The 25,453-nt window shown below is 39.6% G+C and overlaps 1 protein-coding gene across 1 annotated transcript in view; it reads left to right on the forward strand.

Annotated features, from left to right (window-relative positions):
* Positions 1-25,453, forward strand: part of LOC128694937 (lachesin-like) — a 393,551-nt gene that overhangs the window by 360,900 nt on the left and 7,198 nt on the right. The window contains exons 6-7 of the mRNA XM_070094368.1: positions 7,756-7,936; positions 11,502-11,638. Coding sequence (XP_069950469.1) covers positions 7,756-7,936; positions 11,502-11,638 — 318 coding nt within the window. The remainder of the gene's footprint in view (positions 1-7,755; positions 7,937-11,501; positions 11,639-25,453) is intronic.

Raw genomic sequence — 25,453 nt, forward strand, 5'->3', positions numbered from 1 at the left:
ACGCAAGTGGATGCTTCTCTTAAGTGTTGATGTCCGGCAAGAAAACTACCAGCGTGGAAAGCGGTCGACGAGGTAGAAAAACATTTGCTGGGAGTTTTGATGGCTTATAGGGAGTGAACCGTTCTAAGAGGGTTTTGATAAAATATTAGCAGGTGGTAAGAGAAGACCAGTACCCAAGTGAATTCTAGGATCTCCAGGCTCTTCTAAGGACGAGTGTGTGTGTATAATATATGTATATGTATATATATATATATATATATATATATATATATATATATATATATATATATATATATATATATATATATATATATATATATATATATATATATATATATATATATATATATATATATATATATATATATATATATATAACACCTTCACCGTCACGTGCTCACTTGGCGCATTTCCAGAACACCATACGCATTTTGGTCCAAAGTTTACCAATAGAACATTCGTAACCCTACCATTTATCCAAGTGAACTTCGCGAAAGAGGGAGATAAGAGATGCGAGTTTGAAAGAGTCGCAGGTGGATAGAGGCTTATGATTTATTTAACCTTGCAGTGTTAAGGCACAAAGTCAAGGGCCCATGTAACCATGTATAAGAGTAAGTATGCATGAACATATGAATGAAGATATAGATATGGATGAACGAACGCGCATGCGTATTCACACTCACACACACACACACACACACACACACACTCACACACACACACACACTCACACACACACACACACACACAAGTCGTATATCGTTCCACGTACCTCCTCTACTGCCACCTGAGGACAAACACCCTGCCTAGTAGTCTCCCTCGCATATTCCTGATTGTATGCTGGACATGCCTGGGTATACCCGTTGCTGTAACGTCCACTGTTTGAGCTAGAATGCATTATATGTTCTGTATCTTCGGATATATACCTACCAGCAGTGTTCGATATTTGGTGCCTAGTGTAATACGTTCGGATATCTAATACGTTTGGGATATGTCGCAACTGTGGATGTGTTTGGATATGGGCTATTAGAATGCCTAGTGTTTGGGAATTGTATGTTGCAGGTGTTCTGCTGAGCTTCGATGGAAGATTTAGAAAAGTGTTATAGCATACTCTTCAACGATTGGTCGTTTTACAAAGGTAAAATTTGGAGAAATATTTCCTGGAGAACATTCACAGAAATATGAACTGTAGTACGATTGTCTGCATAGCGTTAGGTGAATTTCGTCCTACCTCTTACTAAATCTACATTTTTTTTCTTTACATCTTTGACAGCCTCAGTTTTCTCCTCTTTCTGCCCTTTTCAGAGGGTGGGGGGTGGGGGGGGAAGTGCCTTGACGCTAATGATGGGTCCTGGTGAACCTACCTGTCCCTGTATCTGTGAATAGCTCTTTATGCAAAACATCAAACCTACCATCCCCATCCTTGAATTACCCTTGAATATCTCACATTCCCAAGGTGATGTATGGCGCTTTCGAGCTTATTACGTCTACGTGAATAGAATGCAATAAGTCTCTTTTTGCCTCAGTCTACCCGTCTCAATTTAATGTAATCCAACACGAAAGCCCAGTGAAACATTTCTTAAGCCTAAGTAACGATCGTACCTGACAGTTAAGGCGAGAAAACAAAGAGTAACACGCATCCGACACGATGGAATTCTATACACTTATGAAAGAACTTTTTTCTTTACCCTATCCATTTTGGCTTGTTAAGTTAGTGAGGAACAATGGGAGAGTGAATGTTTGTGTGTTGGGAGCGAGGTTTGTGTCACTGTCCAGTATGATCTGTGTTTGATTTTGAATTGTTGCTCACTGCTGTGAGAATGTGAGTATGAGTGTACTCACCTATTTGTACTCACCTATATGTGGTTGCAGGGGTCGATCCATAGCTCCTGGTCCTGCCTCTTCGCTGATTGCTACTAGGTCCTCTCTCTCCCTGCTCCATGAGCTTTATCATACCTCGCCTTAAAACTATGTATGGTTCCCGCCTCCACTACGTCACTTTCTAGGCTATTCCACGGCTTGACTACTCTATGACTGAAGAAATACTTCCTAACATCCCTTTGATTCATCTGAGTCTTCAACTTCCAATTGTGACCTCTTGTGTCTCTGTCCCATCTCTGGAACATCCCGTCTTTGTCCACCTCGTCTATTCTGCGCAGTATTTTATATGTCGTTTTCATGTCTCCCCTGACCCTCCTGGCCTCCAGTGTCGTCAGGCCGATTTCCCTCAACCTTTCTTCGTAGGACAATTCCCGTAGCTCTGGGACTAGTCTTGTTGCAAACCTTTGCACTTTCTCTAATTTCTTGACGTGCTTGACTAGGTGTGGATTCCAAACTGGTGCCGCATACTCCAGTATGGACCTGACGTAAATGGTATACAGAGTCTTGTGTGTGTGTGTGTGTGTGTGTGTGTGTGTGTGTGTGTGTGTGTGTGTGTGTGTGTGTGTGTGTGTGTGTGTGTGTGTGTGTGTGTGTGTGTTTGTGTGTGTGTGTGTGTGTGTGTGTGTATGTGTGTGTGTGTGTGTGTGTGTGTGTGTGTGTGTGTGTGTGTTTGTGTGTGTGTGTGTGTGTGTGAGTGAGAGAGAGTGAGTGTACTCTACGGACAATGTATGCCATGTTTCACTAGAGAGGGAGAGAGAGAAAGAGTGAGTGTACTCTACGGACAATGTATGCCATGTTTCACTAGAGAGGGAGAGAGAGAAAGAGTGAGTGTACTCTACGGACAATGTATGCCATGTTTCACTAGAGAGGGAGAGAGAGAGAGAGAGTGAGTGTACTCTACGGACAATGTATGCCATGTTTCACTAGAGAGAGAGAGAGAGAAAGAGTGAGTGTACTCTACGGACAATGTATGCCATGTTTCACTAGAGAGGGAGAGAGAGAAAGAGTGAGTGTACTCTACGGACAATGTATGCCATGTTTCACTAGGAGTTATATATTAGAATGAGCTAGACTGCTAGAGAATTCACCTGCTTGGCACACACTGAAGCAGCAGTTAGATGCCCCACTAACAAGGTAAAGCAGCAGCAGTCAGTTGCAGCACTAACATGGTAGAGCAGCAGCAGTCAGCTGCATTACTAACATAGTTTGTGTGTGTGTGTGTGTACTCACCTAACTGTGGTTGCAGGGGTCGAGACTCAGCTCCTGGCCCCGCCTCTTCACTGAGTGCTACTAGCTCCTCTCCCTGCTCCATGAGCTTTATCATACCTCATCCTAAAGCTATGTATGGTTCCTGCCTCCACTACCTCACTTGCTAGGCTGTGTGCGTGTGTTCGTAAAAGGTCTTTTACTGTCACCTTTTCATGTACCAAGCTTTCTAAAATACAAGGAGCGCCTTTTTTCCTCAAAAAAGTCTTGGAAAATCACCCTGCGTCTTATATGCTCAAGGTCAGGATCAACGGTAGGATCTGGGTTACGCTTTAGCATAAAGTATGAGGGTAATTAGCCCTAGAATATAATTAGTGATTTACAGTTATGATACTTCTGTCGTGCGCCTTATATGCCAGAAAATACAGCAGTTTTGAAGAAGTTTAGTTCAGAATTGGCTTTTTCTGCTGTATCATTCTCAAATTGTTGCTCAGTTTCTCTTCTCACCTTTCCATATTCGTTTCTTGCTCTTCTTCTCACTTCTTTCATTTCCATAGCTCTTCACTTTCTATAATTTCTCCACTCTCTTGCGCCTCTATTTTTTCCTCTAATCGTCTTTGGTTGAACCATTGACTCTTTTCTTATTATTTCCTCTTCTTCTGAGTCTGGAGTTTTTCTCTGCCTCCTGGTATTTTCCAGGTAGGTATTTTCTCTTATTTGTTGAATTTCCTTCTATTTCCCTTTCACGTTGTTCCGCATTCAGGAATTCTCTGATTCCAACAAAATTTCGTCTTCGGAAGTTTCAATTGATTCTCCATTCACCATCTGCTATTTTTTTCCACTGTATTTACTTGTACAGAGTATTAGAACTTCAGTACAGTTTGGTAACTAGTATTCAGAAAAGTCTGGCATTTAATTTTGCTTATAGCGGATGCATTTATTGTAAATACTAGATCTGGTCTTGTTGGCTCATCATTCCTCTCTGGTGTGTCACTGATAAGGAATTCCATCACTACCTATATCATCTTATTCTTTGCTGGTCCCTATGTGAATCCCGAACCTCCAAATTTACTTTTTTTTTTTTTTTGTTAAGGAAATAGTCCATGATTAGTAGGTTTGCTATGGGGACATGGGTTTCTTTTGCTCCTTTTCCTATGGTGTCAACTTTTGCTATTTGGTGATGTGCTGTAAATCACCACTACTATTACTTTGGGTCCCCACAATCTTGACACAGCTCTCAGTATATACATTTGACTCCTTTTTGTTTGATAAATCAGACATTTGTGCAACATTTGTCAACTGGTCGGCTTTCAAAACCATATGTACAAATTCTTTCTTTTTACGAGTAAATTATATCTTCACACTTTAGCTTATAGCTTATTAGTAGTGCAGTTTCTTCCCCTTTCATGTTTTCTCTTTCTTTCTTCATTACAAGATATCCACATAGAAATATTGCACCTGTTATCATTTGTTAGTTTTATCCGTATGATACCTATGATTTCTGTGGTTGCCCCAGCTATCTTTTATTTCAGTTCGCTACTCTTATTTGGCACTTCATCTACATTTGTGTACCGTACTCGGAACTTACTCTCTTTTAATATACTCTGACATGTGGTGTTCTAGCTGTCTTTTCGCTGCTTGTGTGTAAGGAGGGAAGGCTGGGGTTTGTGTGTGGCCTTTTTCAGAAGGGGGGAAAAGACTATATTGATTTCCTTCACGTATGGCCTCTTTGGCCTTATATCTACTCTTGAAGTTGCGTACCGCGTGCGTGAGTGTTTGTGTGTGTGGGGGAGGGGGGCACAGGTATGCACGTTGTGTCTCAATGACAACCGATGAATTGTGATGGTAGCCAGGATGAACTTGGTAATGATGTCCCTATGTTTTCCTGACAGGAAACATTTCCACTTTTATCAACTGGACTTTTTCTCAGTGAAAAATAGTGAGTGCGCGCTTGTGATTCACCTCTTTCACACCGTTGTTTATTTAAATTGTGATTTCAAATTTTCGTAAAACATATTTTATGGATGCTGATTTGCAAGTAATAATTTTCTGGGACAAGCAGAGAAGATAAGATTTTAATGACTCGCTGAAAAAATCACCAACAGCCTGGCAGGACAGAGACCACTCCACGCTTAATAGACAGGGGATACACATGCTAGTGGCTTTCTTTTGTGCTTAATAATATTATATTACATGTGAACTTCGTTTTGTATACAGCAGAAAAGAAAGTTGTACTGTATTGTGTGTCTACTACTTAGGTGAGCAAATACTGCACAATCATTAGCTGTCTAGGTGAACCTGAGGGGATTTACCTGGTCTAAGAGCTTGTCTGTGTTGTGAGCTTCACAGTACCTCACTCAGTGCTTTGCAAAGGCCCATGGCATAAAATGAACGGCACCACAGACTGAAACGTAACCAAATATACGTTCAGCGTACTTATAATTACATTACCAGAGCTGGCGTACAACAGATCGGCGATCCCTGGCACTCCACCGCACATCCCTCTTAAATCCTTCACCGTACGCACCAACGCCTTCCTTCCAAACTCGGCTTCTCTTAAAGTACTGACCCAAGTACTCCTAGCAGCGTTCCTTCAGCTGTCGTTTTTATCACCTGGCTCCGTCTATCGCCTCACAGATTTTACTCTTATGGTATAAAGCGGAGCGTCTGACAAGCGTTTAATGCCTCTTTCCTACAACCCAAGATGCTGGCCAAACAAACCCCTTTGTGTGATATAACGTTTAATGACTTAATCGTACCAGTTGTTCACTGTCTTCTAGTGTTAAATAACATTTCATTTTTAAATGGTTGAAGTGTAAATTCAGAGTTAATTACGTTATTTTTGTGTAAATTACGGCAACTGTGTATATATTATTCTTGCTTTAATAACGCCTTTCCTATGATAAAATCTTAAAGCTTGTAGTAAAAGCTACAATACTGCGTTAATACCACTTTTGTGCTAATAACGGCACTCATTCATTAAAAATCTCCCCCATTCCCCTTCTGTTAATATCACTGTCACATAATCAATACCGTCACTTGGTAATACAATAAATAACATCACTCCTGTGTAATCACAATGCATAATTCGATCGTGAATTCTCTAAAACATTTTCCTTCGTGTAATATGAAACAACGAAAAAATTAAAATGTGTAAATGTTTGAAAAACGTAGGAATTTTGCTTCTTTTCACGTTTCTCTTTCGCCTTCTATTTATTCTTTTTTCCTTATCAATATTCTTTTTAATACTTTTCATCCTATTCTCCTTTCTTAAAATTTTCACATTCTTCGTCTTACATTTTCCCTTCGTCTTTTTAATCTTTCTTTGCTGTGAAAGCTTAGCGAACCTTCAACATATACAATTCTTTGCAATTCATATCTAATGTATTGTACATGGATTATTTTTCTTTTTAACTGGTGGGCATGTGCATCGTTCTGAACGTTTCAAATTTTGTGTCTTCCTTCTGATCCATTCTTCCCTCACTTCTGCTTTCTCCTCATTCCATTATCGTGTAGTTTGCCGAAACGATCAGGTTCATGTTAGTTTTATGATGCAGTAAACCACAGCTGTTCTCATCTTTTACTTCTGCAGGAGCTGTTATAGACAAATTGTTACTCAACCGAGGTGGTGGCAAGCCTCGCTAGTTTTGTCGTTAGTTGACTTTCTCCTTAAAAATCTCATACCCCTTAAGTCGTGGAGACTTGTTCTTTTAGAGACCACCATGCAGATCTTCGACTGCTTCTGAGTGGTGGTTCACTTTGTGAATCATGTTCTTTAAAAGTGTGCTTAGATTATACACAAGCTGGTGACCTCATTTTTAATTTTTTTCAGAGCATTTTGTTTCAGTGGTTGTCATACAATTTTTAAATTAGCTCGGCACAAGGGTTCTGACTCTCGAAGTTACCTAAGTGTCGAATTTATCCTTTCAGAGATTATCAGTCATAGTGTGTAGTGAGGTTATCATTTTTCTCTCTCCAATGTCTGCCATTAAGATACTGGAAGAGCGCAGGACGATGGTCTAGTTACATTAAGTTTCCAGTTACTGTAACTCATTCTTCTGGAAACAGCCATGAAGATCCTGGACACACGTGGGGAATTTGAACTGTTAATCCAAGTTTCCAGTTTATCTTATGATTCCATAGGTTGCCGGTGAGAGTGTTAGTCCTGTCACTACAAGATTCCAGTCCAGAAGCCTTCATCGAGAACGTATGTACAATATTCGCCAGGATAGATGTTTTGGTACGGGTCTTAATCTTTTGATGAGCCGTTTCATCAAGATCATGGCCCGGCCACCTTATATTTTCAGTTTCCTGTGTGTTGCCAAATGCTTCGAGATCCTGGTTCTGTCACTTTACATTTCTAGCTTGTTCCATGCTTCCTGAGGCCGCCATAGAAAGCATGGACATGGGCGGGATGATGATCCTCTCACTACAAGATTCCAGTGTTTCTTGAACCTTTCGAAGCTGCTATTAAGATATTGGTCGAGTCAATTCACGATTCTAATTTGTGTTGAGATTCCAGAGGCCGAGGACGAAATATTGGTGCTGCTCATTTATATTTTCAATATTCATTGTGTTTCAGTAGGTAACCACAGGGATCCAGGTCAAGCACGACTGAGGTGATGGCCTAGTCACTACAAAGTTCCAGTCAGTGTCTTGTGTTTCCAGAGGCCGCTATAAAGATCCTGGACGAGCGCGGGGAGGTTCTGACGGAGAAAGTCTACCGCGCGGGCTCCACGATTGAGCTGCAGTGTCACGTAGCCGACGTGCCAACGGCAACCTCGCTGCAGGTGGCCTGGTATCATGGAACCCATAGACTCAACTATGACGACTCCCGCGGCGGCGTCAGGTAAGTAACCGGGCAGTAACCAGATAATCATATTAAGTCATATATATATATATATATATATATGATGGGGTGGTAGGGGAAGTGGAATATTCAAATGGCTTCAGGAAGAAATCCAAATATTCTTCCTTGAAGCCTTTTTATCCAATTCTCCGAGGCTATGGGTCCCACAATTTACACCAGAGGTGGACCCCTTATATATATATATATATATATATATATATATATATATATATATATATATATATATATATATATATATATATATATATATATATATATATATATATATATATATATATATATATATATATTTCAGTGCAAGAAGCAGCTCTACTCTTTTATTTTAAAATAAAAAGTTTAAATACTATTAACATATTAAGAGAGCTAATTACTCGCTTAAATTTCAATTATAAAAAAACTATGCTAATGTGTTTCCGATGAAGCGTACTAATGTGTAATTTATTATCCATTTGAACTGTTTCTGATATATCAACAATGGAGGCTTTTATCCCGATGATCCATATTACAAAAGTACGATTTTAAATCGGACAGTATTTACAATAGTTATAATGTAATAGGTATGAAGGTAGACAGTACAAGGGAAAATATAAAAAAAGGATAAGCAGTGTGTATAAAAAGAATTTATTCAAGGAGGGTTCCTTGATGCTGGTGAAGGGTCCTTGATGCTGGTGAAGAGTTCTTGATGCTGGTGAAGGGTCCCTGATGCTGGTGACGGGTCCTTGATGCTGGTGAAGGGTCCTTGTTGCTGATGAAGGGTCCTTGTTGCTGGTGACGGGTCCTTGATGCTGGTGAAGAGTTCTTGATGCTGGTGAAGGGTCCCTGATGCTGGTGACGGGTCCTTGATGCTGATGAAGGGTCCTTGTTGCTGATGAAGGGTCCTTGTTGCTGGTGAAGGGTCCTTGATGCTGGTGAAGGGTCCTTGTTGCTGGTGAGGGTCCTTGATGCTGGTGAAGGGTCCTTGATGCTGGTGAAGTCTCCTTGATGCTGAAGAAATCTCCTTGATGCTGGAGAAGGCTCTTTGATGCTGGAGAAGGCACCTTGATTCTGGTGAAGTCTCCTTGATGCTGGAGAATTCTCCTTGATGCTGGTGAAGTCCCCTTGATGCTGGTGAAGTCTCCTTGATGCTGGTAAAGTCTCCTTGATGCTGATGAAGGTTCTGTGATGCTGGTAAAGGCTCCTTGATGCTGGTGAAGTCTCCTTGATGCTGGTGAAGTCTCCTTGATGCTGGTGAAGGCTCCTTGATGCTGGTGAAGTCTCTTTGTTGCTGGAGAAAGCTCCTTGAAGCTGGCGAAGGCTCCTTGATGCTGGTGAAGTCTCCTTGATGCTGGAGAAGGCTCCTTGATGCTGGTGAAGTCTCCTTGATGCTGGAGAAAGCTCCTTGATGCTGGAGAAAGCTCCTTGATGCTGGTGAAGTCTCCTTGATGCTGGAGAAAGCTCCTCGATGCTGGTGAAGTCTCCTTGATGCTGGTGAATGCTCCTTGATGCTAGTGAAGGCTCTGTGATGCTGGTGAAGGCTCCTTGATGCTGGCGAAGGCTCCTTGATGCTGGCGAAGGCTCCTTGATGCTGGTGAAGGCTCCTTGATCTAAGAATTTTAGTTATCTATCCATTGTAATATACGTGAATGCTTCCTCCTTTCCCCAAGCGGTGTATTGAGCCTACAGATATAAGGGTTGCCAAAGACTCCAACAGTAACGAAGCCAACTTCCTCTAAAAGCAATAACACAGCACCAACAAAGCACCACACAAATTTGTATACCATCACAACTAACACAGCAATATAGAGCGTCAACACAACCCTTAACAGAGTAATGACACTCCAGCAACGCGGCAACACAACATCACAACAACAATGGAGCACCACCACAGTTCCTAAACAACACGACACATCTGAAACACAGCGTTAGAGCACAGTTTCAACAGCTCCGAAACAGCACCGACTCATAATTAACGCAGCTCCAACACACCGCCAACACATCTCTGACACAGCACTAACACTGGTGAAATGGAATATTTGAAAATGAGTAAATATTTTATCTACTCTGGGGTGTTGGAGGATATCCTCATTAGCTATCCTCAATTTGCCAGCACTCATTAGCAGACTAGTGATGACCCAGTTGCATGCAAATGCATACTGTATGTGCTATATTATATATATATATATATATATATATATATATATATATATATATATATATATATATATATATATATATATATATATATATATATATATATATATATATATATATATATATATATATATATATATATATATATTTATATATATATATATATATATATGTAACAGAGAGAGAGAGAGAGAGAGAGAGAGATGCATAAAAAGGCATCGAGGAAGAATATTTGGATATCTTCCTGAAGCAATTTGAATATTCCACTTTCCCTACCACACATATTATTTATTGTATTATTAATTTATTATATTTATTTTAACACATCGGTCGTCTCCCACAGAGGCAGGTTGACCGAAAGAAAAAGAAAAAGTTTCATTACTCACTTCATCACTGTCTTGTCAGAGGGGCACCACAATTACAGTTCAAAGCGGCAGATATCCCCATCCCTTCTTCAGAGTTCAGGCACTGTACTTCCCATCCAGGAGTCATCTCTGGCTAACCGGTTTTCCCTAAATCCTATTAAAAATGTGACCTTGCTCCAACTCCAACAGCTCATCAAGTTATAAAAATCACTAGGCTCCACTTACTCTAGTATGCTCACACACGTTCCTGGATGTCTAAGTCCTTTGCATACAAAACCTCCTTAACCCCCTGCCCCCCTTCCCCTCACTCCAACCCTTCCTAGGATGACCCTTTTCCCGTCTTCCGTCCAGTACAAATTTATATACCCTCGAAGTCATCCTGTTTTGTTCCATCCTCTCTAAATGGCAAAACCACCTCAACAACTCCTTCTCGGCACCTAATTTCCAAGCTACAAATTCTCTGCATGATGTTCACACCACACATCTCCACAGCCTCCAGCCACCTTGTTGCAAAATTCACCACTTATGCTTCACACCCATATAAGAGCATTGTCATCACACAGTCCCTCCCCCTTTTTTCTCCATGGATAGATTGATAATATACAGACTGATATCTTATGACACCATTATTTCTGTTCTCTCCTGCTTCTTTTCCTGAGTCTGTTATTTATAATTTATCTTGGCCCCGCTTTGGGATGACGGAGACTTAAAAAAGATCTTTCTCATGTGAATGGCATAGGCTGTCTTGAGAGACGGCAATTCCTAAGTTATAGTAACTCCAGATATACTGGAACCACGCTTCTGAATCTTCCATATCTGATAAACCTTTGCTGGAATGCTTGATATCCGCATTACCCTACAGAAGTCTCTCAGCTCAGGTTGACAGATTTCAACACCTTGTTCGATCCCTTCCTACGTGATGAAATATGGTGGGCAAACATAGCAAAGTTTTGCTCCCACTGTGGGACGATAATATAGGTTATCAGCACACTGCTGATGTGTCCAGTTTTGATTTATGAAAAACCAATCCTTGGTACTCTTCCCCACAGCGTGAAGACGGAGCTACGAGGCTCAGTAGCACGATCATGGCTGAGAGTGAGCAACGCTGTCAGACAAGACTCAGGAACCTACTACTGTAATGTGACTCACCTAGCAGCAACCAGCGTCACCATACACGTGGTATCAGGTGAGTGTAGGTGTTAAGGTGGTAGGGTTTTAAGTAGCGATGGTGATTGTGTGTAGTGTAGGTAGTATTGTAGATGGTCCTTGTAGATGAGTGTAGCGTAAGTGAGATTAGATGGTGAGTGGAGACACAGGATTAGAAGCTGCACAAACACACACACACACACACGTTAAAACATCTGTTTAACAAAACAGAAACTAGTATACTGAAACTCAAGTCATAAAGTATTAGTACCAATGTTAAATTTAAATTTTTATGTTTTAGCACCATAATAAGGCTCTCAATAGGGCCGATCGTTATAGTCATCATGATGCTGCACGTCAAATTTCGTGTCAGTTGACTGGTGGCCAGGTGATACCTCTCAGCGGAGACAGTTAACTCAGTGTGGCTGAAGGAGCCATGTGTCACACCGTAATGACACTGCTTCTCTATCTGGTAAAAGAATGACTTTCAATCTTAGACACACGCACACAGGCACGCGCGCACGCACTCACACGCGCACGAGATCTGGAGGACATATGGGACAGGAGAGACAGGGAAACGTACAAAATAAATCTGAGGAATTTATGGGGCAGACAGCGACAGCCTGTTTGAGAGGCAGGGAGCAAACTGATGCACAGCTGCAAGTTAAAGAAAGATGAGCCACAGGAAGTATTTGTTCAGTCTTAGGGTGGTCTGGTAGCGGAATGACTTTACGATGAGGTAGTGGTGGCAGGCTTCGACAGGGCCCATGTAGCCGGGAAGGAGTGAATCCAGCAAGCGGCAAGTTGAATGGAGAGTCCGGGAACTGGAACTCGACTCCCACAACCACATATGAATACACAAAAACACATGTGCACACAGACTGTGTCGATGCAAATTTGGAGAGAAATACAGCACGGGAAGGGAGAAAATTGACGTCGGAGTGATGTGGGAAAAGAAACTTACAGAGACTGAATGAAATGATGAAATATGTAGCAGGAAAGTTCTGGGAGGCAGAGGAGAAAGTCATTCTCAGTTGCAGAAGCAGCAATGGCAAGACATGAGCGGGTCGATGGTTCACCCAGAGCTGTAGAGAAGCAAAAGTTAAAAGTGCAAAAGCCTGGTCAAAATATAGAAATCTAGGAATTGGCAACTGGTAGTTGAAAACTCAAGTCGCAGGGATGTTTGGAAATACTTTTGAAGCACTGGAGTTGTTAGGAAGTGGAACAATCTGGAGTGCGATGGAGAGGAGGCAGGATCTATACATAGCTTTAAGGAGAGGTATGACAAGGGGAAGAGGCGGGTCCAGGAACTGCGATGTGACCCTTGCAACCACAAGTAGATGGGTACAAACAGGTGAGCGCGGGAGCGCGATACACACGAGCATATGAAACAGTAGGAAAGTCACTAAAAATATGTCCAACAATATCAATAAACTATACGCAAAGAGAAAAGACTAGTAAGAGAAACCGGGGGATGTTGGCTTCAGGGATAATGCAGCGACCTCACCCATCGATCACCTCTAAGCCTGCCGAAAATGCTAATTCTGGGTTTTAGGCCAATGAACCTTTTCATCTCGTTCTTACTGTTTACCTTCTTTCGTGGGTCTGTTCTACTCTATTTCTTCCCTTTCTTTCCATCCTTATGGCAAAAATAAAAGTTGGATGAATGAACATTCGTGTGTGTGTGTGTGTGTGTATATATATATATATATATATATATATATATATATATATATATATATATATATATATATATATATATATATATATATATATATATATATATATATATATATATATATATATATATATATATATATATATATATATATATATATATATATATATATATATATATATATATATATATATATATATATATATATATATATATATATATATATATAGATATATATAATCTTTGCCGTAAGTGGAAAAAACTCTTCAGAGAGACGGAGAGTCGAGCGTACATTACCTGCGCTGAATGACTAATATTATATCCGTGTGCCACGTTAAGTAAATTTGTGGAGGCTCGATCCTCCTCCACTAATCGAAATACAGACAAGCTTCTCTAACAGCCACGAAACATAAGATTATCTTTCTCTTGAGAAAACATCGTGAAAGTAGTTTATGAGAGGAAGAGGTACAAGAAGAATTATCATTCAAGATTTTCAAAGAAATCTTAGTATACAAATTTACGGAACATTCGCCAAAATTCTCAAGCAATACCGTAAGAAGATACTAAAAACACTCGCATGAGAAACACTCAAACATTAAACAATCACAACAAGTGTCTTAGTGTAAAGAAGATAATTAAAAACATTTCCAGGCAGCAGTGTGTGTTATGTGGTGGCATAATTATGTATCAGTATCCGTGTTGGTTGCGGGGGACTAGCTGCTCACACGGATGCCACTGCCTTTGTGCTTATTCTTGCTCGTCACGCAACAGCAACACGCAATGTGCAACATGGAAACTCTGACGGGGTAAAAGAGAATTTGATGAATGCTTCACTCTCAACTTTGACATTTGCGTAGAGAAATCAATATGAAGTTCATTCAGAAAGTGATAGCTCGGATGACCCTATCGATAACACTCGCAGAAAATACCTGGGACATGGTTGTATTAATAATAAATACTAACACTACTTGTTAGTATGTAATTATATATGTATATATATATATATATATATATATATATATATATATATATATATATATATATATATATATATATGTATATATATATAAATATATATATATATATATATATATATATATGTGTATATATATATATATATATATATATATATATATATATATATATATATATATATATATATATATATATATAAATATATATATATATATATATATATATATATATATATATATATATATATATATATATATATATATATATATATATATATATATATTCTCGAACACTATTATCAGGTCGAAGGAGACTCGAACCTACGAACCTTGGAACAATGACCGCAGTGCTCTACCATGGTACGACGCTGGTCCCGTACCTTGGCGCCCAGCTAATGCTAGACGTTTAGGTCCAGGGAAGCCAGCTTTCAGGCAGGTGGTTTTCAGCTTTTCATCTCATCCCCTGCATGCATAAGTTGGCCCATTTGGGAACTGTTAAGCATTCCAAAATCTCTTCTGAAGCTCACTGCATGTGGCAGGATTTGATGAAATAACTTATCACAGGCCTGGTACTCAAGGGAATGGGACACATCCACATCGTCTAGCTACGACTAGGAGCCCATACTTTTGTTTCCCTCAGAGAGAGGGTGACCCGAAAAAGAAGAAACACTTATTATCACTCACTCCATTACTGTCTTGCCAAATGCGTGTTGACATTGCAATTAAATAAAATGCAACATATCTCCACCCCTCCTTCAGAGCGCAGGCACTGTACTTCCCACTTCCAGGACTTAAGTTCGATTAACTGGTTAATCCTTTCATAAATGTTACTTTGCTCACACTCCAACAGCACGTAACGTGATTAAAACCATTTGCCTCCACTCTAACACGCTCACGCACGCTTGCTGGAAGTCTAATTCCCTCGCACACAAAACATCCTTTTACCCCCCCCTCTATCTCTAACCTTCCCAAGGAAGACTCCCACCCCGCCTCTTTTCCACTACAGATTTATACGCCCTCCAAGTTACTCTATTTTGTTCCATCCTTTCTAAAAATCGGAACCATCTCAACCCCTCCTCATCCCTTTGAATAATACTTTTAGAAACCACGCACGGCCTCCTGATTTCCAAACTACGGATTGTCTGCATCATATTCACGCCGCACATAGCACTCAGACACATCTCCACTGTCTGCAGCCTTCTCGTTGTTGAAACATTCACCACCAATGCTTCACGCCCATATAAGGGCGTTGGTATCATTATACTTTCATACATTTCCCTCTGTGCGTCCATGGATGTTCTCGTCTCCACAGACTCCTCAGTGAACCAGCTATATATCTCATAAATTCTATGGCTGACCTCACCTCTCACAGACCCATCCGGTGACAAGTCCTCTCTCAAATATCTGAACACATCCAAATCTTCCATACTCCCTCCAGTCTCATATCCAGGCTTTCATTTCCTATTTTTTTGTTCTCATCCCCTTGCTCTTTCTTATGTTCACTTTTAATTTCCTTCCCTTTTTTTACATATTCTCCCAAATTCGTCCACCAACTTCTCTTCAGACTCTCCCGACAGCACAGTGTCATCAGCAAAAAGCAACTGTGACAACTTCTTCTTTGTGTTAGATTACCTTTTAGTCCAAAACCTCTTTTCAACACACGAGCATTCACTTCTCTTACATCCCTACCTATAAATATATTTGAACAACCATGGTGACATCAAGCATCCCTGTCTAAGGCCTACTTTTACTGGGAAATAATCTCCCTCTCTCTCCTATATAACCCAAGCTTTACTATCCTCGTAAAAAATTCTAATCTGCTTTAAGTAACCTACCTCCTATTCCATACATTTGCAACATCTGCCACATTACTTCCGTATCCACCCTGTCATATGGCTTTACGAAATCCATAAATGCAGCGAAAACCTCTTTACCCTTATGTAAATACTGTTCACTTATAAGTTTCACTGTAAACACTTTGTCCATACATCCCCCACCCTTCCTAAAGCCTCCTTACTCTTAGTTCCTTTAATAAAAACTACCACACACCTTACCAGTCATACTCAACATGCTAACTTCCCTATAAGTCTTATTCTCTCTTTTGTCCCATTTGCCTTTATGCAAAGGAACTATGAATGCTCTTTGCAAATCCCTTCGTGTACATACTCTCACACACACAGCAAGGCATCACCAACGTTAACTTATATAATATACACTCAGGCAGATTAATGTACACAGGAGTCATCGCACAGAAATAAAAACAGGAGTCACCGAGCCTGTCATACGTCATTCCAGGAATGCAGTGAATATTTCCGTGATGATGTCGCAACACGACAGTGCAGCCGGGGAAGAACACACATCTTTCCCCGTGTCTTGACCTGCGAAGGTTGTTTAAATAAACAAGATAATAATTTTTGTTACATGTCCACGAAAATCACACTATCATTATTTTTGCGCAACGCTTTCGAACTTTGTTATTCGCCTGGAACTGTTTAGAGAAATAACTAAAGCTAATATATATTTTAACTGCGGTAATAAATCCGTCGTTTTTGGGAAAATACCGAGCTATTGTATTCAGCAATGATCGTCGCCAAACAAAGAGCATTATGTCATTTTGCTATACATCTGCTATAGACCTGCCGTTCTTCTATATAAAGCTGGAAGGATTTGCAGATTCATCACTGATCATTTAACGGATGCTTTACATCCCTTAAATAAATCTGCACGTCAAGAAATTGTACTCTTGGATAAAAAACTATACTACATATAATTAGGACAACACTGAAAATGATAGGCAGATTAAATAATTGTAAAATAAAGAGATATTAAGAGGGTACCGAGTTCTTTAATGCTCTTGAGAAGCTCTTTATCTAAGGAGTTGGAGATACCCTAACTTTCCCGGACTCCAACTTCTATCTCCCATTCCTAAGGAGAGGTATAAACGCCTACGGATTCAGCGCTTCCCCATGATTATAATAATTCAGATATACAACTGTTTTAGTAAAAAATGAGTTCCAAGTTTACACACGTGTGTGTGTGTGTGTGTGTGTGTGTGTGTGTGTGTGTGTGTGTGTATGTGTGTGTGTGTGTGTGTGTGTTTGTGTGTGTACTCACCTAATTGTGGTTGCAGGGGTCGATTCATTGCTCCTGACCCCGCCTCTTCACTGGTTGCCACTAGATCCACTCTCTCTCCCTGCTCCATGAGCTTTATCCTGTGTGTGTGTGTGTGTGTGTGTGTGTGTGTGTGTGTGTGTGTGTGTGTGTGTGTGTGTGTGTGTGTGTGTGTGTGTGTGTGTTCGATTATATATGAAAAACAAATATTTTTAAGAACCACGTGATACATGGAGGACACACAAGTCGCCAGATAGGCTGCTATCGAGCTGGGTCAGAATATAATAAAACAGCATAGGTCGAGTGCCGAGACAGTGTGTGTCAACACGCGAGACGCGAAGACAAGGAGACTGACTCTCAACTCTCTCTGTCAGAGTTTCCAGAGGTTACAGCAATATGAAAATGTGAGAAAAGCATGCACAGGAAAAGCGAGCAGGGAGGAAAAAAGGGAGCGAGGCAGAGAAAAGGGAATAGACAGCGAGAAGGGCTAGATAGACGGAGATAAGGGATAAAGGAATAATGAGAAAAACAGAAAAATAAAATACAGGGTCAAATAAAAGATAAGATAAAGCCTTGGAAAAAATGCATAAATGAGAAGAACGATGACAAAAATCTAAAGTTTGAGAAGAACATGAAGACTGAGGGTAAAGATCTTGAGGGTTGTACAAGAATGGAAAACAGTAGTTTCGGGAGAGATCTTTATCTTCATCCATTACCTGTCAATTTTATTTTATTTATTCTCACTTCCTTCTCTTATACATCCTTATACTTCACTGATTTTCTCGCACGTCTGGGTTTCATTTTCTTAATACTTTTTCGTATGTTATTCCTCCCCCTTTTATTCCTCTGTTTAATTCTTCACGGTTTGGGTATCGCCTTAAAAAACACCACTGCTAGATGGCTCTACATCCAATGGATTGTAGTTACCCTTCTTTTCCATGGGTTAAACCTGATTACCTATTCCGTAGAGACTGCATGACCTCTACGGGTTAAGCACCTTCCCATAAATATAATAATTATAATATTGTGTTGTACTACTGGATATCACGAGTCATTATAGCTGGTCGACAGAATACAACAATGTGGAGAGGATGATGTCCTGCAAGGCTAGATCTAATATTTTCCCTAAGAGTGTCTGACATGAGGGATTATGGGCATAGGAAACTACAAAGCTTAATAAATGAACTAAGACAACGTCGACATGTTCCTATCAAGGGAAGTTTCTTGATGTCAGCGACAGGCTCTTGACCTTAGGAACCGACCCTATACCTCCTTTTACTGGATCAAATCTGACTGTCTCCCATTCCCCATTCGTTATGTTACCCATGAGTGTAATCTAATAGACTGTTAGATAATTATGTAGAATAATTAAGGAAACTGCTATTAAAACGAGAAAAAGAGACCAAAGTCTTGAGAGAATAGAAAACAGCGGAATATCTAGTAAAGGAAAGGAAAACAGCATAGAACTAGAGATCACTGAAACTAATATATGAGAGATAGATAATTACTGTCTGAGATCGATATAACAAAAGTGGACTGGTTAGGATATCTCCTTGGAATCTAAAGTAAAAAATTATATACAAGAGGAAGGGTTTAGTCCGTAGAGGTTAAACAACGCCTTGGAGAATGAGAAGCAATCAGACTCGACCCAAGCAGAGTATAGATCCAAGTCCATGGGTCAAGATCCTCTCAACAGCATCTTGTGCAAAAAAAAAAAAATAAATAAAATAAAAAAGCCATCAGCACCTACCTAGATCTTCGCTAAAACAATTAAAACCGAGCAAACTTTAAGACGCCTGGAAAAAGTTGATGAAAATTCCAATAAGCAGATACATGGAAAAAAGATAATGAAATTTCAATATTCCAGAAAGGCGACGGAGAACAATCACGAAACTACTGACCAATAACCTTAACTTACGTTCAAAGCATTGTGAAGAAGAAAAAAAAAAGAATGAACAACGGAATATCTTAAGAACGTGTGATAACATCGGAACAATATCACAGTTTTCAGAAGGAAATGCTACCTTACAACACTAACAGAAGCCTACGAAGGAACTACATCACAGGGAGCATTGATTCATTGAGAGGTTAAACAAGCTGGGTCCCACATGAACAGTACTGGGACCCACACTGATCACTGTGTATGAAATGTTTGATTTTTGCCAATATTCTGGAGTACACAAAAAATGTCACTTGTCCAGTATGCGTTCAACTGGCCAGTCTAATTTGCATTTAGGAATGCACTGACATTACTTATACAATTATTACAATAATGCAGTAGGCTGCATAAAAGTAATTTTTTTTTTTTGCAAGACAATACCGAACTATTTGGAAAGACTACAGTATTAATTAAAAAGTGGATACTAGAGTTCATCCCCATTAAATACAATTCAAACTGGAATAGAAGATCAGAGGTAGTAAATAGCGTTCCACAAGGACGATACGCAATTTAGAGTCATGTGATGAAAAAGATTTAGGCATAAACATCAGGCAACTGCTCCAAAGTACACATGAACAGAGTATCATGAATGAAATACGCCAGATTAACCGTGTCGTAAGTGTCCCATGAGTTCAGGTGAGAGTGAACCTTGGTACAGGCAAGAGTACGAGGCAGATCCAGGACTCGACCTTTGAAACCCCAAGTAGGCGAGTATACAAACGCGTGTATAAAAAAAAGCCTCAGAGAATCAACCATTTTTCATGCCTGTTTAAGCGACTTCAGATTACAGCTGGTATAAGTGGTGCCCAAGTTTCTGATGATGATAAATGTGAAAGAAAAATCCTGCAGGTGAAAAGGTGTCGAGGAATATTGAAAGGTTAGTCGTGTTCGGCGCTGTGGTTTTTGCTCGCTACAGCGCATACTGAAAGTGAGTGGAATGCGCTTCAGGAGTGGGTGGAATGCGTATAAAGAGTGGGTAGGATGAGGTTCAAGAGTAAATGAAATAAGCTTCAGGACTGGAATGAGTTTCAGGAGCGGGTAGACGGACTTCCAAGCGTGAGTAGATTAACCTTTAAGAGGACAAGAAGAGCAATAGAACGACGCTATTATACTTATTTTTGTTCCTTGAGAACTCTGAGTTCTTAGGACTCACACAGTGCATGGTGAGGGAGAGGCAATTCCTTTCATAAGGATCCCTTTACTAACATGAAGGGCCCTTCTTTGAAGAAAATATCTGTTATCAACTGAACAATGCGACTCTAGAACTGCAGATCAATACCCCGAAGACGGGAAGGAGCGTAGATTAACACTTTCGAAAGTCACAGGAACTGTTGATCAACACCCTTAAGACGCCCAGGAGCTGTAGATCAACACCTTTAAGAGGTCCAGGCCCTACAGACCAACTTGTGTATGTTTCCTTAGGAGCTGGAACTATGTCTGCGATATCTTACCTCTACTCCTTGCACCCATGTAAACAGACACTAAATAAATGCAAGGTAATGTCGATAAGAGAGGACAAGGTAAACAGTGACAGAGTATCCATTGGTAAGGGAGCAACATGTAGTGAAGAATAAAAAGCCACATTACCGTGACTGGAACGTAGTCACAAGTTTCATTCTCTTATGTGCGTGAATTTGTGTATAACATGTAGTGTTTTGAAGCAAACTAAAGGCATTGCACGAAGAAAACGTTTGATCATCCTATCAAAGTTTTCTCCGGGTGTGCAAGAGACCCACAATCAGAGTACGCATTGCTGTCAGGTCAATCCTAGTGTATGCAGCGCCATTGTGTAACCTGCGCCAAATAAGAAAACCCAGAAAACCCACCAGTCTTAAAGCCGGGAGTCCATCGTATTATAGGTGCTGGTGATAGCCGCTGATCAAAGAAACTAGCTTCATGAAGGCAGGACACCTTATTGATGTCAAAGAGATGTTAGGAAGCACTTTTCCCGCGGGACGAGGTTGATGAAGAGGTCGTGGAGATGAGAAATCTCCATTAACAAATTAATGAATCGATACTGACTTCAAGAGGAAGTAAATATCTGCCAGCAGATCGAGGGGTGAGAAGTCAAACTAGGAGGAGGATCACAGTTGCACAGAGCCACGAGCGTATCTATGGAAAATAGAGCCTATGGTAAGCGCTGAAATTGCGCCCCTGTCCAAACATCTGACACCCATCTTGCATATAACTTTACCATAAAATCAGCTCAAAAAATACAAGTCAAGCTCTTTAATCTGTTATTTAACAAATTATGGCTCTACGTGAAAATTACTGATGCTCAAATTCAGTTTTTTTCAGTTTAACAGGAAATGCTCAGTGCCCCCCTCCCCATAAAGGGACGCCCAAGGCATGTGCCATACCATGGGTACGCCGCTGGTAAGCGCATCCACACGCAAGAGCAATTTGAGAGACCTGCAGCCTGCAGGAATTAACACCCAGGATCACGCTTCATCCCAACAGAATCATCACCATTACTTTGCGCTAATACAGGCTCGGCCTTTCTCAAGGCGACTCAACTTCTGCATGCTTGGGCGGATTGCGTCCCATCCTCCTAAAAAAAAAAGTGCATTTATAAACGATATTCAGACCGTGCGGGTTGCAACTTTCATTAATGATAGCAGCGATGACTTTCCAACGATCTCTGTCCTTATAGGATTTGCTCGGCATGGATTTAACCACTTTGAGAGGCTTCCACGGCACCCCCCGTCTGGGTATTAGCGGAACACACATGCACGTTCTCTTCGCGTGCATGTGTGTGTTTAGTTTTGTTTGTTTCCGTGACTGGTGGTGACATGGATAGAAGTGGTACCTTGACTGGTATTGTTGACTTTGTGGTAGTGGAGTTGGTAGCAAGGGTGACAGTGTTATGACTTCCTCTAAGAAGTCTGCTGAAGTCAGCGTTGAAGACAAAACAAAGGCGTAAATATGTTCGTATGTTCATAAAGCGAACAAGATTTGAACCATGAACCCAGGATTTTTTATTTTGAACACCCGAACACAAGAATGAACACTGCAGTAGCCTACAGGAAGCTGGCCTACACTGCAGCAAGTCAATGTCATTCCATTGCTCTACTCTCCATGCAACAGTGCATTTCTCAATACACGTACATAAATGAATAACCACATATATACACATATATGTCGTGACAAATAGGTAAAATTGGTCAATTAGCAAGAACACATTTAAAATTAAGTCCTTTCTAAAATTTTCTCTTATACGTTTAAAGATATCATTTTAGAAAACTTACCTAACCCTATTATAACAAGCGCAATTTAATTTAGCCTAATCCAACTCAATATATTTTAGATAAGTTTACAATAATTTAATAAACAAACGCAATGAAATATATTTTTTTTCGTTAGGTTCAGAATGATTTTTGCGAAATTATTGCATGCACAAATTTTCGCTTGCCTTAGTCGGCAAGAAGAGCGTTGCTCTTTAAGCCAAAATCGCAAGTTTTACCTATTCAGAACGACATATATATGCATACATATGAACGAACACAAACATTAAATTATATAAACTCTCCTGCTAATAGAGTTAGCCATAAAGGATTTATAACCTAAGGCATTTCAGACAGACCAAGGTCGCATCCCACGGGTTTAGAGCTGTCAAGGATGAATAAAACTATTCAGGACACATGCATTTGTGCATTAAAAAACGCAAATATATTGGTATTAACAACTGAGTAAACGCACTAACTGATGTGAATATGGAGGTTCAAATCTTCGTCTGGTAATCGTGAGACAGAAATGCTATTCTCACAGCCAGGCTTTCTCCTTCATAAACAGTATAAGAAAATAAAATTTAGCTACTGGAAAGGTTCAGTCCCACAGATCTGATAGATCTCAAGAGGAGATTGGCATTGTACACAACCAAGAATATTTATTCTCTAATAGTTCAGAGGACCATCGCCTCCGTGGTCCGGTCTCAGAAAACGCCTCTTAAACTGAAAAGAAAATAATTTAACACTAAGATGTGTTAAGGAATATAGGGAGGTACAGTGTATGCAGTAGACTAGAAGTTAACGAGATTTACTAAGCACACTACAATTGCACAGAAACACATCCCTGAGAAAATGGAACTGCTAATGTACACACTCAGTCTTGCATACACATTAATGCACTCAGTCTGGCAGGCACAATGATTTACACGGCAGCATTAAAACACGAAGTGCCTCCAAAGCACTTTGATAGTAGCTTTTGGAGACATTGATGCTTTTGTGTGTATAGTATTTCAGATGCAGCCTATTGATTACTCAGATTGGTAATCAGTTTGTCTGTCTGTCTGTGTCCGTCTGTGTCTGTCTGTCTGTCTGTCGTCTGTCTGTCTGTCTGTCTGTCTGTTTGTCTGTCTGTCTGTCGGTCTCTCTCTCTCTCTCTCTCTCTCTCTCTCTCTCTCTCTCTCTCTCTCTCTCTCTCTCTCTCTATCTCTGGCAAACACACACACACACACACACACACACCTATCTGTATAAGCACTTGCAGAAGTTTGAAAATGTCCAAAGATTTGAGACTAGATTAGTCACAAAACTAAGAGAAATGCATTATGAGGAGAGGCTGAAGGTGAAGGTGAAGCCACATTGAGCCAAAGGGATGTTAGAAATCATTTCTATAGTGGCACGGTGGTGGAAAAGAGGAATGGATTCACCGATGAAGCGAAATGAGATGGCATGAGATGTCATTAACGAACCGATCACGGTAGTCAAGGAGACGGAGTCAGGAGCTAAGCATCAACCCTTCTCAAACGCAAACCAATGATTTTTATTGTGTCGGAAACCTTCCACCCCCCCCCCACACACACACACGTACATGTCGTGTTGAACCTCTCTTTAATCTGCGAACCAAAAATGAGAAAAAATAATAATGCAAATATGTGAATGCATTTTGACACCATAGTCTGAAGGAAGCAAATTGTAGGACACTTTATGTGAATTACTGCTAATTTTGGGGTAAAAGCGTCCATTACCCGCGACATGAATAATAGAGCCACCGGGAACCGGGGAGCAGTGACAGGCAGCCAGTCTTGCTGGAGTTTCCAGTCTTACTAAACTGTGTGTGTTCCTGAGTGCAGTGGCTATATTTTTACCCCCAGTTCCTCCCTCCCTAACCCCCTCTCTCTCTCTCTCTCTTCCCCCCTCTCTCTCTCTCACTCCCTTTCTCTCTCTCTCTCTCTCTCTCTCTCTCTCTCTCTCTCTCTCTCTCTCTCTCAAGTTCCTGCACGATCTAAACTGCGGTTTCGGTGTCGAATATTTTCGTGGTGTAGCTGTTTGATGAAGGATTCTCGATGGAAGTTTTAACTTCTTAATGGAGGAGAGCAAGAAGGAGGAGGAATAGGAGTTTGGGGTTGGGAAGAAGATATCAGCCGAGTATCTGTTGGTTTCTCGACGAGTACCTAACTTCACTATATATATATATATATATATATATATATATATATATATATATATATATATATATATATATATATATATATATATATATATATATATATATATATATATATATATATAAGGTGCTGGCCAGACCCCTTATATAGCTTCCTTGGATGCTTTACTTTCATAGTTCCTTGATAATGTGAGTAGTCACGAAAGCGCTTGGAATTTCTCTATTCTTTCAGAGTGGTTGTTTTGCATATTCTGAAATCACCTGTTTACTGTGATATTACTGCATATATATATATATTTATATACATATATATATATATATATATATATATATATATATATATATATATATATATATATATATATAAATGTATATATATATATAAATATATATATGTATATATATATATATATATAAATATATATATATATATATATATATATATATATATATAGATATATATATATATATATATATATATATATATATATATATATATATATATATATATATATATATATATATATATATATATATATATATATATATATATATATATATATATATATATATATATATATATATATATATATATATATATGTCGTGCCGAATATGTAAAACTGGTCAATTAGCAAGAACTCACTTAAAATTAAGTCCTTTCTAAAATTTTCTCTTATACGTTTAAAGATATATATTTTCATTAATGTTGATGTAAAAATTTATAATTTTGCACCGAAAGGAACTTAGAAAACTTACCTAACCTT

The sequence above is a fragment of the Cherax quadricarinatus genome, chromosome 45 (assembly GCF_038502225.1).
Source record: "Cherax quadricarinatus isolate ZL_2023a chromosome 45, ASM3850222v1, whole genome shotgun sequence".
Lineage (NCBI taxonomy): Eukaryota > Metazoa > Arthropoda > Malacostraca > Decapoda > Parastacidae > Cherax > Cherax quadricarinatus.